A 12,160-nucleotide genomic window follows, 5' to 3' on the forward strand; every position below is an offset into this window, starting at 1 on the left:
CCCGATGCCCACGTATAGCACTCAGGGCAAAGCCTGTCCCTTTCAATAACCTGCACTGAAACCTGAATCCTCCAGTGAGTGTGTGGGTGCAATACACTGCAACCTCTACTTGTCCCAATGAATAAGAAAAAAAAGAAAAAGGGTTATGCCATTTTGTAACTATAATGTGTCATCTAGTGCCACTATAATAACCTATTAAGTTTAATTAGCATAGATGTTCACAGACAGTAGTGGACAAACAAATGATAAAATGCCTTGTACATAATGTCGACCTTGTAAATTGAAGTATTTGTACCAAAATCTATCGAGCTAGGTCTGAGCTACTTTCAGCTTCACTAATGCTGCATCATTAGCAGGATTCTCACACACTCCTGCAATGCTTTCCATATAGTTAGTCTGCATAAAAGTCTCATGAGTGTTGAGGTGAGTCTGACCAGTTTGATAATTTGACTGTTTATGGACAGCAGCAGAAGAGGGTTGAGACAAATCAGAATACTATAAGCTGTCATCCACTGGAAAGGAAGCCTTTTCATTTCAACACAGATGGACTGGCACTACAGGAACTGGTGTCTGCAGGCCGAACAGGGCATAAAGTATGTCTGAGCCATATGCATACAGGCATATAGATGCACACCCACACAGATGCATTTAAATGTGGAATAGCTGTCATAAAATCACAGTAGTGCACAAAGCTAAGCTTTACATTAGGTTGGAGAATTCGGCTCTTATCCAGCTCAAGAGGAAAAAATAGACAATTATACTATGTAAGTTTTTTCCAAAATATTTGTTTGTGACAGTTTGGTTGATAGAGTTATTATATGCACAAGACTTACACTCAAATAGTAAACAGAATGATGTCACATAGCTTTTTCTAAAATGTTTTGCTTGTGCTCATTGGACAAAGTCATGAGGTCAAGGAAAGTGATATGAATTTATAAGGAAAATACAACTATGATGCAATACAATCACTGTGCAACCATCAATGTTGTTGATGTGAGTTAGTAAAGGTGAAACAGAAGTCAAAAGATGGTCTAAAATATGCAGATCTGAGATACCTGCCCATTAATTTTTAACTGTACAAGGTTGTTTCCTGCAGGAAAAAAAACGATGTATATATTCCTTAAATATAATAATTGTCTACATATTTTATAAGTCACAAGTGAAATTAAACAGTTTTCACACTGAGGTTAGTTGCTCATATGCATCCAACCATCCTAAAAATTACTGTTACGTTTATTTAGTTGAGCTGGTTAGCTCAGTTGGCTGGGCACCTGTCTCCCCTGTGGGAGAACAGAGCTTGAATCCCACAAGGGACGAGCATAACACCTTCCTGTTGGGTCCATAGGGCAAGACCACCTGCCACTGTAAGTCGCTTTGGAGAAAAGCGTAGACTAAATGACTGTAATGTAATTTTAAACAGATATGAGTTGAACGGCCATATACTTCTTTAAATCTGACGCTACTATCTTGTTTCCATTTGCAAATGATGCCCTTGTGTATACATTGTTAAAGGAGATAAAAAAGAAACCTTCAGAGTGCCTGTAATGCAGTTTTCAGAACACCCGACCAATTGTTATCATAGCTACTACCTACATACTTCCAGGTCATGTGAGTCTGTTAGGAACCTAGATAAACTGACTAAAACTAATCCAGTCAAGCGAATTAGAGCTTTTACAGCCTTTAAAATACATAAAACCTTCAAATACAGATATGTTACATATTAGTATGGCAGAAGATTATCATTAAAAATTGCATTTGTGTTAATTACACACTTTAGAAACTGCACTTTAACTGTATGCAGTCATTCTTCTTTTATTTTTTTTTTTCTTTCTCTGTTTCAGTTTGGTTGCTGAGCAACTGCAAGGTGCATGCCCAACCCTTTTCCACCTCCACTGGCCTTGCAGTGGCATTGAAGAGTCTTCAGTTGGTGGATGAGTTTCAAATGTCCACAACTAAGAAAGTGTGGGTAAAAGGCATATCTGGGGAAATTTCTGCTGGAGTCCTTACTATCTCTATCAGAGCTCATGATACTGTTCTGCGTGTGTGCTACCATGCCTTTTATTCTCTTTAAAGCTCCCAACAGCTCAAGAAAAAGATATGCTTTCTTTGAAAGTTTTAAGATTAATTAGAAGGGGAAAGGTGTCTTTGGAGATTTTGCTCATATATGTCAATATTTAGATACTCACTCTTGTACGGCACGGGCTATAGACAGCGCTGTGGAGCCAGTCTCATTAACACTGTCCAGGGTCACATTTGGCAGGTCATCGTCATCGGTGTCACTTTTGATCTGCCTTGGCGACAGGCCGTTGTGGTCTGTGTGTGCTGTGAGGATGGGAAACAATACAAGAGTCAGAAGCATGACACTGGAGCTGTAAACTTATAAGGCATATCACATTGTGTGTGCTGGAAAGTGTCTCTAATTGTAAATAAGTAATCTCCATTTAATCCAACTATCCAACAAAGATATTTTTGTTGTCTAGGTTTGACATCATTTAACATATATTCGTGTTTGTTAAGGTTTGTAGTGTGTTTAAATGTCCTCAGTACAGGTACCTTCAGTCAGGCTCTGTCAAACAAATGCAATGCTCAAGCCGAGGAGAGAGCACTCAACCATGTCACTGAACCTAGTAGCTGCATACTTATAGAGCAAAAAGGGAGCATGCAAAAGGACACACACATGCACAAACAATCTATATCAGCCTCCAGCTACACAGATAAGAAGCTGGGTGGAGCACTGCAGTTGTGGAAACATTAAGTGATTTCTTGCTGAGTGTTTCTTTGAATACTGAATATGTGCAACTTGAACGCACATATGCATGCATGAGCACTGCTCTGCTAAGCACCTGTTCCCTTATGAGTGCGACTGACAGTGAATGATATTTAAAATAAAGACAAGCCTTCACACAATTTATCTATTAGGTGCTGAGAGAATTTTGAGAATATGCAAGTACAATTTGTTCTCTACCTGAGTGTTTTCTTTTGCACATGCCGATTGTTTGACTGTTATGCATAGCATTGACCCATACCCCTCTGAGCCAGTTGGTTATATTGCTTGAGTTACTCAAGAAAGTTACATCCATTACACAAGGTGTGAACTTGTCCCTTTCTTGGACAATTCATTGGATACACTGCCAAAGCCTGCAGTCATTCTGTCCTTACTGTCTCCATGGACACATGAAGAACAGAAAGCAAAGATTGACCAAAAAAGAAAAAAAAAAAAAGCCTGCTAGCGAGCACTTGTCTGGAAAAAGGTTCTAAATTTGACAGCATAATCATCATTTGAACAATTTAACAATTAAAAGACAAACTATTTTAGAACAGAAAAACTACAATAAAAGAACATGGCAAAGATTTTATCATGACTGCTTATTTCTGAAGATGAAATCATCAGACACATAATATATGGAGATATATGGTGCTCTCCACTGAAATCTGCAGCATCCACATCTACTGTAAGCCTGCTGCTTTCATAAGCTATCAGGACGTCACCTCCTCTGCCCTCTCAGCTGAGACTGTGGCCATAATGGTCCATAATAATGGTCTTGAGTTTGGAGCAGACATGGTGTTATTATTGAAGGGAGGGGGGAAGCACAGAAATAATGCTCTAACTCAGCTGGACTTTTGCTTTTAAAGGTTTTTACTGTTGTCATAGACGAAGACAGGCAGACTGGTCAGCAGCCGCGTGGAAAACCTGTAATTAGTAAGAAATAAATCATGTGTTGGAAAAAAAAAGGGTATTTTGAACAAGGGACACAAAGGAGGAGTGGTAGAGAGGTGGGCAGAGCACCGGATTTCTTTCTTTCTCTCCTGTTGTTTCCAGTCAAGCCCTGTTTCCATGGTAACCTCCTGCCGGAGACAGCATTGAAAGAAAGGGTACCCACCCTCTCTTTAAGAGGATGGCCAACCTGTTTGTGTGTGTGTGGGTTCATGTGTGACAGAGGATGTGAGCATGTGTGGATATATCTCTGTTAAGGAGATAATAATAAAAATAAACTTTTCAGTGAAAGAAGATTTTTAGTTTGTAATTTGCCTGAACACATTATTTGTTTAACTACCAACCAATAAGGACCCAAGAACCGGACCAAAAACAGTTAAAGATAGTGATATTTAATATTTTGTTAGAATCAACAGAATTTTTCCTTAAATATCACAAAGAATGCAAATAAATAAATAAACTAAATGTTCTGTCTGTATGCTCGTTGGTCTCCCATTATCAGTAACTGCATCCACCACACCCAACAAACAACCATTATGCACCCTGTTTCCTTTGTGACCGGTGCCATCAGAGCTGGGCAGAGCTGAAGCTGGACCATATATATCTATCCATGCATGTGTTTATTTCAGTGCCACCCATCTTCAATATCCAGCTCCACCCTCTTATGCAAGTTTTGTTTTTCCTATCCTTCCTTCTTTCCTCTCCTTGGGAGCAGATATCCAGCATTTAAAACGCCCATCTCTGAGGACCACCACACCCAGCCGGCCAAGTGTCTGTCTGAGCACATGCTCTAATTACACGTCTTTGTTGTTTGCTTGTACGTACAGTACATACATGGGTGTGAGCCCAAGTCTAAATGCGTCTATCCGTTCTGTAGGGAGTCACAAGAAGCAACCTCTTTTACAACCAACAGTTGCCCTGTGTACAGCTCAGACTTGGACAGAAACACCTACTGTAGGCTCTCCTCCAGCGGTTGGCAGTAAAACCACACCCAGAGAGAAAACCAATAACACACTCTAGGCAATGCCATAGAAGTTTAATGCTCTAACTATTCAAGATATTTATTCCTTGATAGAAGGAAAGGAAATTGCATTGCAGGCAATTAAAGATGGGAAAGGCATTCAACCGTAAAGTTTATCTGTACTTCTGAAGGCACAACGGTTTATGCATGCAAGGGCCATTCTGAAAGCATGCTAGTCTTTACAGCGCTATATAGCTGTAGAGCTACATCTAAAACAGAATACAACATAGTTGTGTGTCATCCCTTGATTTTGATACTCAAAAAGTACAGCTTGTACAATTGATACAAATGAAAATTTGGTGGCATTTCATGTTTTGAAGGGTTTATTCCATAATAACCTGTTTAAGTGTGGGTAATTATTTAATATCAGGTATCGGATTAATAACTGATATTTAAAAAATTGCCATGAGAATTATCAAAAATTTTTATGCACACTTTTATAATTATAATCCTGACTTAGAAGCAAGAATCTGAATCAGCGTCATTTTCTTTTATTTATTCCTTTTTTAGGGGGTGACCAACAACTGCTGTAGAACCAATAAAATGATAGTTTTTCCTTAGTGAAAATTATGAAAGAAGTTGGAAAAGAACAAAGTCAGCCTTATGAATATGTAGTAAATACTGGTCTCACCTTTGACCTGGCTTTTGGCCTCTTCCAGCAGAGGTAGCATGATAGCATTGTTGAGGCTGGAGGGTGATCTGACGGCAGTGGTGTACATGAGGGGCAGTGACTGTACCACGACCGGGATGCGGTGAACATGACTGGCCAGCTTCCCTGCCCCTTGCAGGCTCAGAGGGCTGGATGGAGGCGGCGGCACAGACTGCAGGATGTGCAAATACGGCTGACCTCTCACCCCGCTTACAGGGGCTACCAGAGGGCCTGGTGTGAGCACCGATGAGGCTGAGGTGATAACCGATGGAGAGGAGGAGGAAGATGACGACGATAATGAAGATGGGGAAAAGGCTGATCTGAGGGGGGATGATGATGATGATGAGGTTATGGCGGTGGTGGTAGATAAAGAGGAGGGTCGGGGTTTGTTGATCGACAGGTCGACGGGCTCGGTCTGTGTGTGGAAGTGCAGGTCATGAGCAAGCAGGTCTTCTGGCGGCTCTGGTTTGACTCTGCTGAGGAAGAAGGGGACGCTGTCCATCGCAGAATAAGGGCGCACTTTAGGTGACTGTGGGAGTAGAAGAAGCACTGAGTTTAGAGTTTTGTTTTTTTAACACCATAAAAATGCATTAACCCGTGACACACACAGAAAGAAGAAAACAAACACTTAAAACCACATGCATAAAAGTAGCAGAATTTTTATCTCTCACTCAGCACTAAGGCCAAAAAAGTCAAGGATAATTGTTTTTGTAGAAATTCACCTTCAAAAATAATTATGCTACATGGCAGAGATGTCAGAAAGGTATGTGTGGTGACATTAATTTAGTAAGGAGCAGCTACTTTCTTCACATTCATTCAAGCCTTCAGCTCTTCCTGTGTCACTCCTTCTGTTAGATTGATGCCATATGAAATGCAGGAGTAAAGATAGTGTCTCTCACACTCATTTCGTTCACTTTTTCTTTCTTTTCTCTTGGCATGGGCTACACTCTCTCCCTTTCCCTCCTGTTTTCCATGACTCCCACTCAAACGCAGCTTTCTTGGCTCCTTGTGTATCTCTCCTAAATCTCCTTTGTGATGGTGGAAAAACATCATATGGGCTCAATTTCCTGACCGTCTCCCTCTGTCTCTTAGCGATGGGCCTCCTAAGGCCAACGCTGGTGGCTCAGAGTATCCCTCTACACATCTTTCACTTAACACCAAGCAGACTGTAACACAACCGCTCCATCTGTCTGCAAGTTTCACGGACCTGTTTATTCGGAAGAGATAATAGAGACGACCCACTAAAAGAAAAGTATCGCTCAGCCTGCTACTATTTGTTTTTATAGACTCCCAAACTTCAGCCCCTCTTTGATATCACAGTTTAGTATAATGTCAAATCTCCCAAGTTACATGTGATGTAGCTGATCTGGCCTCGCTCTGTTCGGTGAGGGAGGGGTGTTAGAGTGGTGTTGATCCTCACAGTGGAGACTTTCAGAGGCTGAGTCACAGTTAAAGCCATCAGGGAGGAAGAACCAGAAAAAAAGCTCATTAAAGTTCGAACTTTCCAGTGGCAGCTGCAAGACAAATGAAAAGTGTTCTGCACTCTGGATTTTTATCCACACTTTGGTTTTTAGACTTACATCTCATTATGTAATGCAGAGACTTGATCTGTGGTGAATTACAAATTTCTCAGTGTGTGAGCGTTGTTTAATGCAGTAGCTTACTATTTTTTACTATTTTGTACATTTGCTTTCAGCCTACAGGAAATGCTACGACCTCATGAATTAGGAAAAAAAAAATACTCTCACTGCAGAACTCCTCCTCAGTAAGAAAACAAACCCTGCCCTGTGAAATATGCCCTCTTATGGCCTCTGGACCTTGATGGGGTTCAGCTCGGGGCCATTGGTGTCAGGTCAAGATTCACAGTACATTATGGTCTGGTTCATATTTACCACCCACCATGTGTTTTCAGTACAGGTCTATAGCACTTTATGTATATGAATATTCTTTTAAAAGAAGTTGTAACTAAAGTTTTTTTATGCAGAGCACAACATAAAAATGCATACATATTTAAAAATCCAAGTCTTTTTTTAGACAAATTGATGACGTTTTTTCCCCCTGTGATGAAGAAACTTTTTTTTTTTCTTTCTAGCAGTGCAGTTTGAGTTCACATGCTTCCCTGAAGGGATTGACCATTTATAGCCAATAGTTATTACATTATAATGAGCAGAGGAGACTCTTCCTTTTAGAGGTTTCTCTCAGAGAATCTGAACAACAGTGCAGATTCTACTGGGAGAAGTAAACCTCCTTCAAAAAGACATACATAGTAATTCAATCAACTAAAGACAAAAGCAAAAGCTTTAATGGGAGGAGTTTGCAAGCACTGGGAATGGAAAATGGAAGCAGAGTAACAGCAATAGAAATCAGGTCAAAAGGTCAGCTTCTACATTATGATTGGATTTTAGAATAGTCAGCTGGCAGCCAAGCAGCTAATGAATGAGCCACTGAATGCAAAGCATGAATGAAGCAGCTGATTTGTATCAGCTGATATTTTTTATGCTGTGCCTGAATAAACAAAGTGTTTGGGAAAATAGCTTTTTTGGGGTATTTTTTTCCGTTCAAACAGACGCATCATAAGAAGCAGTAGAACCCCTTATTGGCAGGCAAAACGAAACAGATTTTAAGGAAAACCATGCACACAAAGATTATGTAAATTTTGAGACATTTACTATTACTAATATGTAATCATCATGTGAGAACAACTGAAAACTGCACATAAAGTATATTATCATACAGCCTCAGGACAAAAACTCGGGAGTAAAGATACTCACAAGAAACCTGCTCACTAATGCATTGCTATAATTAATATTTCCTTTTAATTAATCAAAATCTCTGGTTAACCTAATCTATCCTAATTCTCTTTGGATAGTGTGTATGATTGTTTGTCACATGTCTAAGGGCTATATTAAGCTTTTCCATTAAAAAAATACATATAGTATTTAATAAGATATATGTTTTTGAAATGAAATGCTTTCTCTGCATTGCTTGCATATACTTCTGATAGTATTCTGTAGAAGTAGTAAAGAGAGCCTCAGGCTCTAGCTGCATTTGCACATGATCTCTCTGTGTTTGCATTTTCTGTATAGCAAGTGTGTGTCACAGTCTGCCTGGAGCTATACTGCCTGAAGGCTTTGAAGCCATTAGATCCACTAAGGCTAATATTAATGTTTTTGAAATTTTGTCTTATGCAGTAAGTAAGTATTGTTAACTAATTAAGTTATGTAGCCTGTACAATTTGATGGTGAGTGATTTAAAAAAAAAGTCTAGACTGGTTCATTAATGTTAATATTTTTTTGCAAATACACACTTATTATGTTTTTTCTTGTGTTTTTGAGGGTCTACATCCTTCTTCCTATTTTATTTTGCCTTTCTGTATACCAATCTGTATTATTTCCTGACTTGTTTAAACTTCCCACCTGTGTTCAATCAGCTCATTACTAACTGAACACCTGTGTTCTATCAGCTCATTACTCACCATTGAATCTCCCCACTTTGATTTGTTCCTGGTGAGATCATCTTTACACTTCCTGTTATCAAGCTTTCTTGCTGCGTTTTGTTTGCATTTCTGGCATTTCTTGAGAATTTTGTTTTTTGTACCTCCTAGTTTCCTTGTTAGTTTTCTTGTGTGATGTTTGACCCTGAGCTGTTATTTGGATTTTTGTCTCAACTTATTTTGTTTGCTCACATAACTTCCCTTCTAAGTAAGACTTCTGCTACTTACAAAAAATTCCAGTCAGGGCTTCCTTTCAGAGAAACCATGATATTTTTCTTGCACATGTAAGTCATATATTTTTTGTATAATGAGTATTAATTAAACAAACAACAGGGGCTACCCAGTGGCTTCATAGTTAGGGTACATGATTATGTCCTTTTCAGCAAGTTTTCACTTCATGCTGCTCATTTACTAGATTATGTCTCCCTACTTTTTTCCCTAATGTTTCCTGCCACTCAAAAGAAGGTTCAAACTAATATCTTAACTGATTATTAAGGTAAACTATAAATAACCAATAAAAAAAACTGTGATACAGAAAGTGTCAAAATTGCATTGTTTTCTGGTAAGACTGAATGAATCATATGACATTGCATTGGTAAAGTGCCACATTTAATCAAATTTGTTTCTGTACTTTGATTAAATATTACAAAAGAAAGCTGTTTGCAAACTGACCCAATTTTACGTGGTTAACAGTATCTGCAAGCTAGCATTAGCTTACTTTATCCACTGGTTTGAAGAGATGTTAGCGTTTTCCTTAAAACTGTCCAGAATAAGTACCAACATCAGGCCAAAGAAATAAATGTTTAATGCCCAAAAATTTTAAATCTATTCTACGGTAGTAAAGTGAGACTATTGCACCAGAATAACAGCCATATCTACAAGGTAGCATTAGCTTAACTTATCCATTGGTTTTTAGAGATGCTAACAACACTTTACCTAAAACTGTTCAGTATCCAAATAAACAAATGCTTAATGTCTAAAAATTTAATGTCTATGCTATGTCCTGTGGATGCATTAAACTACTAAAGAAGTGCCTTGTTTGTTTGTTTACTTTTTAAGATACAAAATTATAATAATTTGATTAAGGAAAAAAGATGATTTGTAATGATTAGCTCAACTGGTGTCCTTAACCTACTGCATGCCAAATTGCCCTTTCTGAAATAAAACATTAATGGAAACATTAAGCACAAGATAAGTCTGATTGCTATCTTTGCCTACCAAAATGAGCCATGGAAGTACAAAAACATCCATTTTAGCTTTGTGTCACTGACACAAGTTCTGTTGGAGTGAATTCAAGAAAATAACATTAGACTTAAAATTCAACCTGATTCTATGAAAAAGTGACATCTCAGGTGTCCTGAGGTGTCAACTCCATAGGGGTTTAACATCAGGTATCCAAGGAATACATGATATAATTGGTGATTTTTTTTTTTTTTTTTTTTGTCAATGAATAATAATTTCTTTTAAAATAAGACAGCTTAAGGTTACCATTACGACCATGAAAGCTTGAAAAACAGTTATTTACTAAGATGTTAAAACTTGCCAGTCTCTGGCTCTTGTGTAAAACTGTGTGGAAAATCAAAGCAACAAAAAACTAGCACTACACAAAAATGCAAACCAAAAACTGTATTTTGGGGTCATGCTCTAAACAACTCTCTCAACCAGCAGAAATGGAAACTTAAGCCACCTCCACTCTTGTTTTGACAGATACAAACACATGTATGTGCTCAATCCTACACACACTCACACACGCTGACACACACATAAAGATAGGCTTGACGCGCCTGCCTCTGTCCTCATGCATTGTCTTTATTAGGGGATACTGGTTAGCAGGGCAGATTTTCCAGCCCCTTGCAGGCGAATTGTCTAACAAGGCGGACCATTTCCAGCAAACCCTTGGCCCCACGCCACCCAAATGAAGACCACATTTCTGCTGCAGTCTAAACTGTATGTCTGTGTCTGCCATCTAAAGGGAAGCTCAGTCTGTTAGGGCAAGATTGGATCTCAGTGCACTTCAAAGCTGTGTGGGCTGCAGCACTCACATCCTGTCTGTGACTGACATCACTACATGGGGAAGGATTTCAAACCCCAGGTATTAGGTAGCAGCACAAGAGCGTAGTTCTCAAGCTCTTAAGCCACGGCTGAAGACAGGACACCCAGAAAGTAACCCACCTGCTCCCTCTTTGCTTAGTTCTTAGATGTGCTAAGACATATTTTCAATTTTTATCAACACAAATCACATCCAATGCCAAACAATCCTCTTCAAGAATGAAGATAACCTTATGGGTTATCAACAGCTGGTGTTTTTATCATCCATCACAGGTTAATGCTCTCGGGTTAATCTCAATGGAAACTACTAAGCTGTTCAAGCACAAAATGCTCCCAGTGATAAATTGGGATTAAAAATATCATTGATATATTATGAATGGAAATCGATAATAACTGAACACCAATTCATCATGACTACAAGTATTAAGTGGCCTGTGCCCACTGCACACGACAACACAGAGCCACACAGCCCCTGTAACCTAGCAACAGCTTCACCATAACAAGACCACTTCATTTCTTGGTACGTCAGACCAGAGAGCACTGATACTGTATATGAGCCATAAAAACCTTGCACAAGGTTCTTTATTACACCTATTGTGGCCAATACACATAGTTTGAATCAACTTTGAAATCAAAATTCTGAAATGTACAATAATACCTCACTTCATTGTTTTCTTATTTCCTCCAGATTTCTAATCAATTAAACTGGACAAAAATATCCAAATTAGTCATTCATTTATTGAGCAGAATGATCCAATATTACATGTCACAAGTGGCAAAAGTATGCAAACTGCTGGAATTAGTTGTTAATTATGAGGTTAAATTAAAGGTTGATGTTTTTCAATTAGTAGCATAACAATCAAGTATAAGAAAGAGTCAAGTTTATGATTAAAATAATAGGGATCTTCCAAAGTGTCAGTTTTACAAGTTGCTAATGTTAATATTACGACCACTGTCTGGAATACCCTGAACAACAATGACATACATAAAAGGGCTGCAAGGAGAAAGCCAATGCTCCTTGAAAAGTGTATTACTACCCATCAACAATTTTCACCAGAGGGCTGCTGAAAAGTTTTTCTGTGGACAGATAACATAACTTTTTGGTGGAAACAAGACGCATAACATTAAGGACAAAACTGCAGTTCACCACAAGAAAGTTATCCAGTCTTTGAAAAATGGGGATGGTATCATGGTTTGGGCCTGTTCAGCAACATATATGTCAGGACAGACTAA

General features: G+C 38.7%; 1 protein-coding gene across 1 annotated transcript in view; it reads right to left on the reverse strand.

The window, feature by feature from the left end:
* The window catches only part of klf12b (Kruppel-like factor 12b), a 40,478-nt gene that overhangs the window by 11,748 nt on the left and 16,570 nt on the right, over positions 1 to 12,160 (reverse strand). The window contains 2 exon segments of the mRNA XM_042001092.1: positions 2,187 to 2,322; positions 5,368 to 5,914. Coding sequence (XP_041857026.1) covers positions 2,187 to 2,322; positions 5,368 to 5,914 — 683 coding nt within the window.

Source organism: Melanotaenia boesemani, chromosome 12 (assembly GCF_017639745.1).
Source record: "Melanotaenia boesemani isolate fMelBoe1 chromosome 12, fMelBoe1.pri, whole genome shotgun sequence".
Lineage (NCBI taxonomy): Eukaryota > Metazoa > Chordata > Actinopteri > Atheriniformes > Melanotaeniidae > Melanotaenia > Melanotaenia boesemani.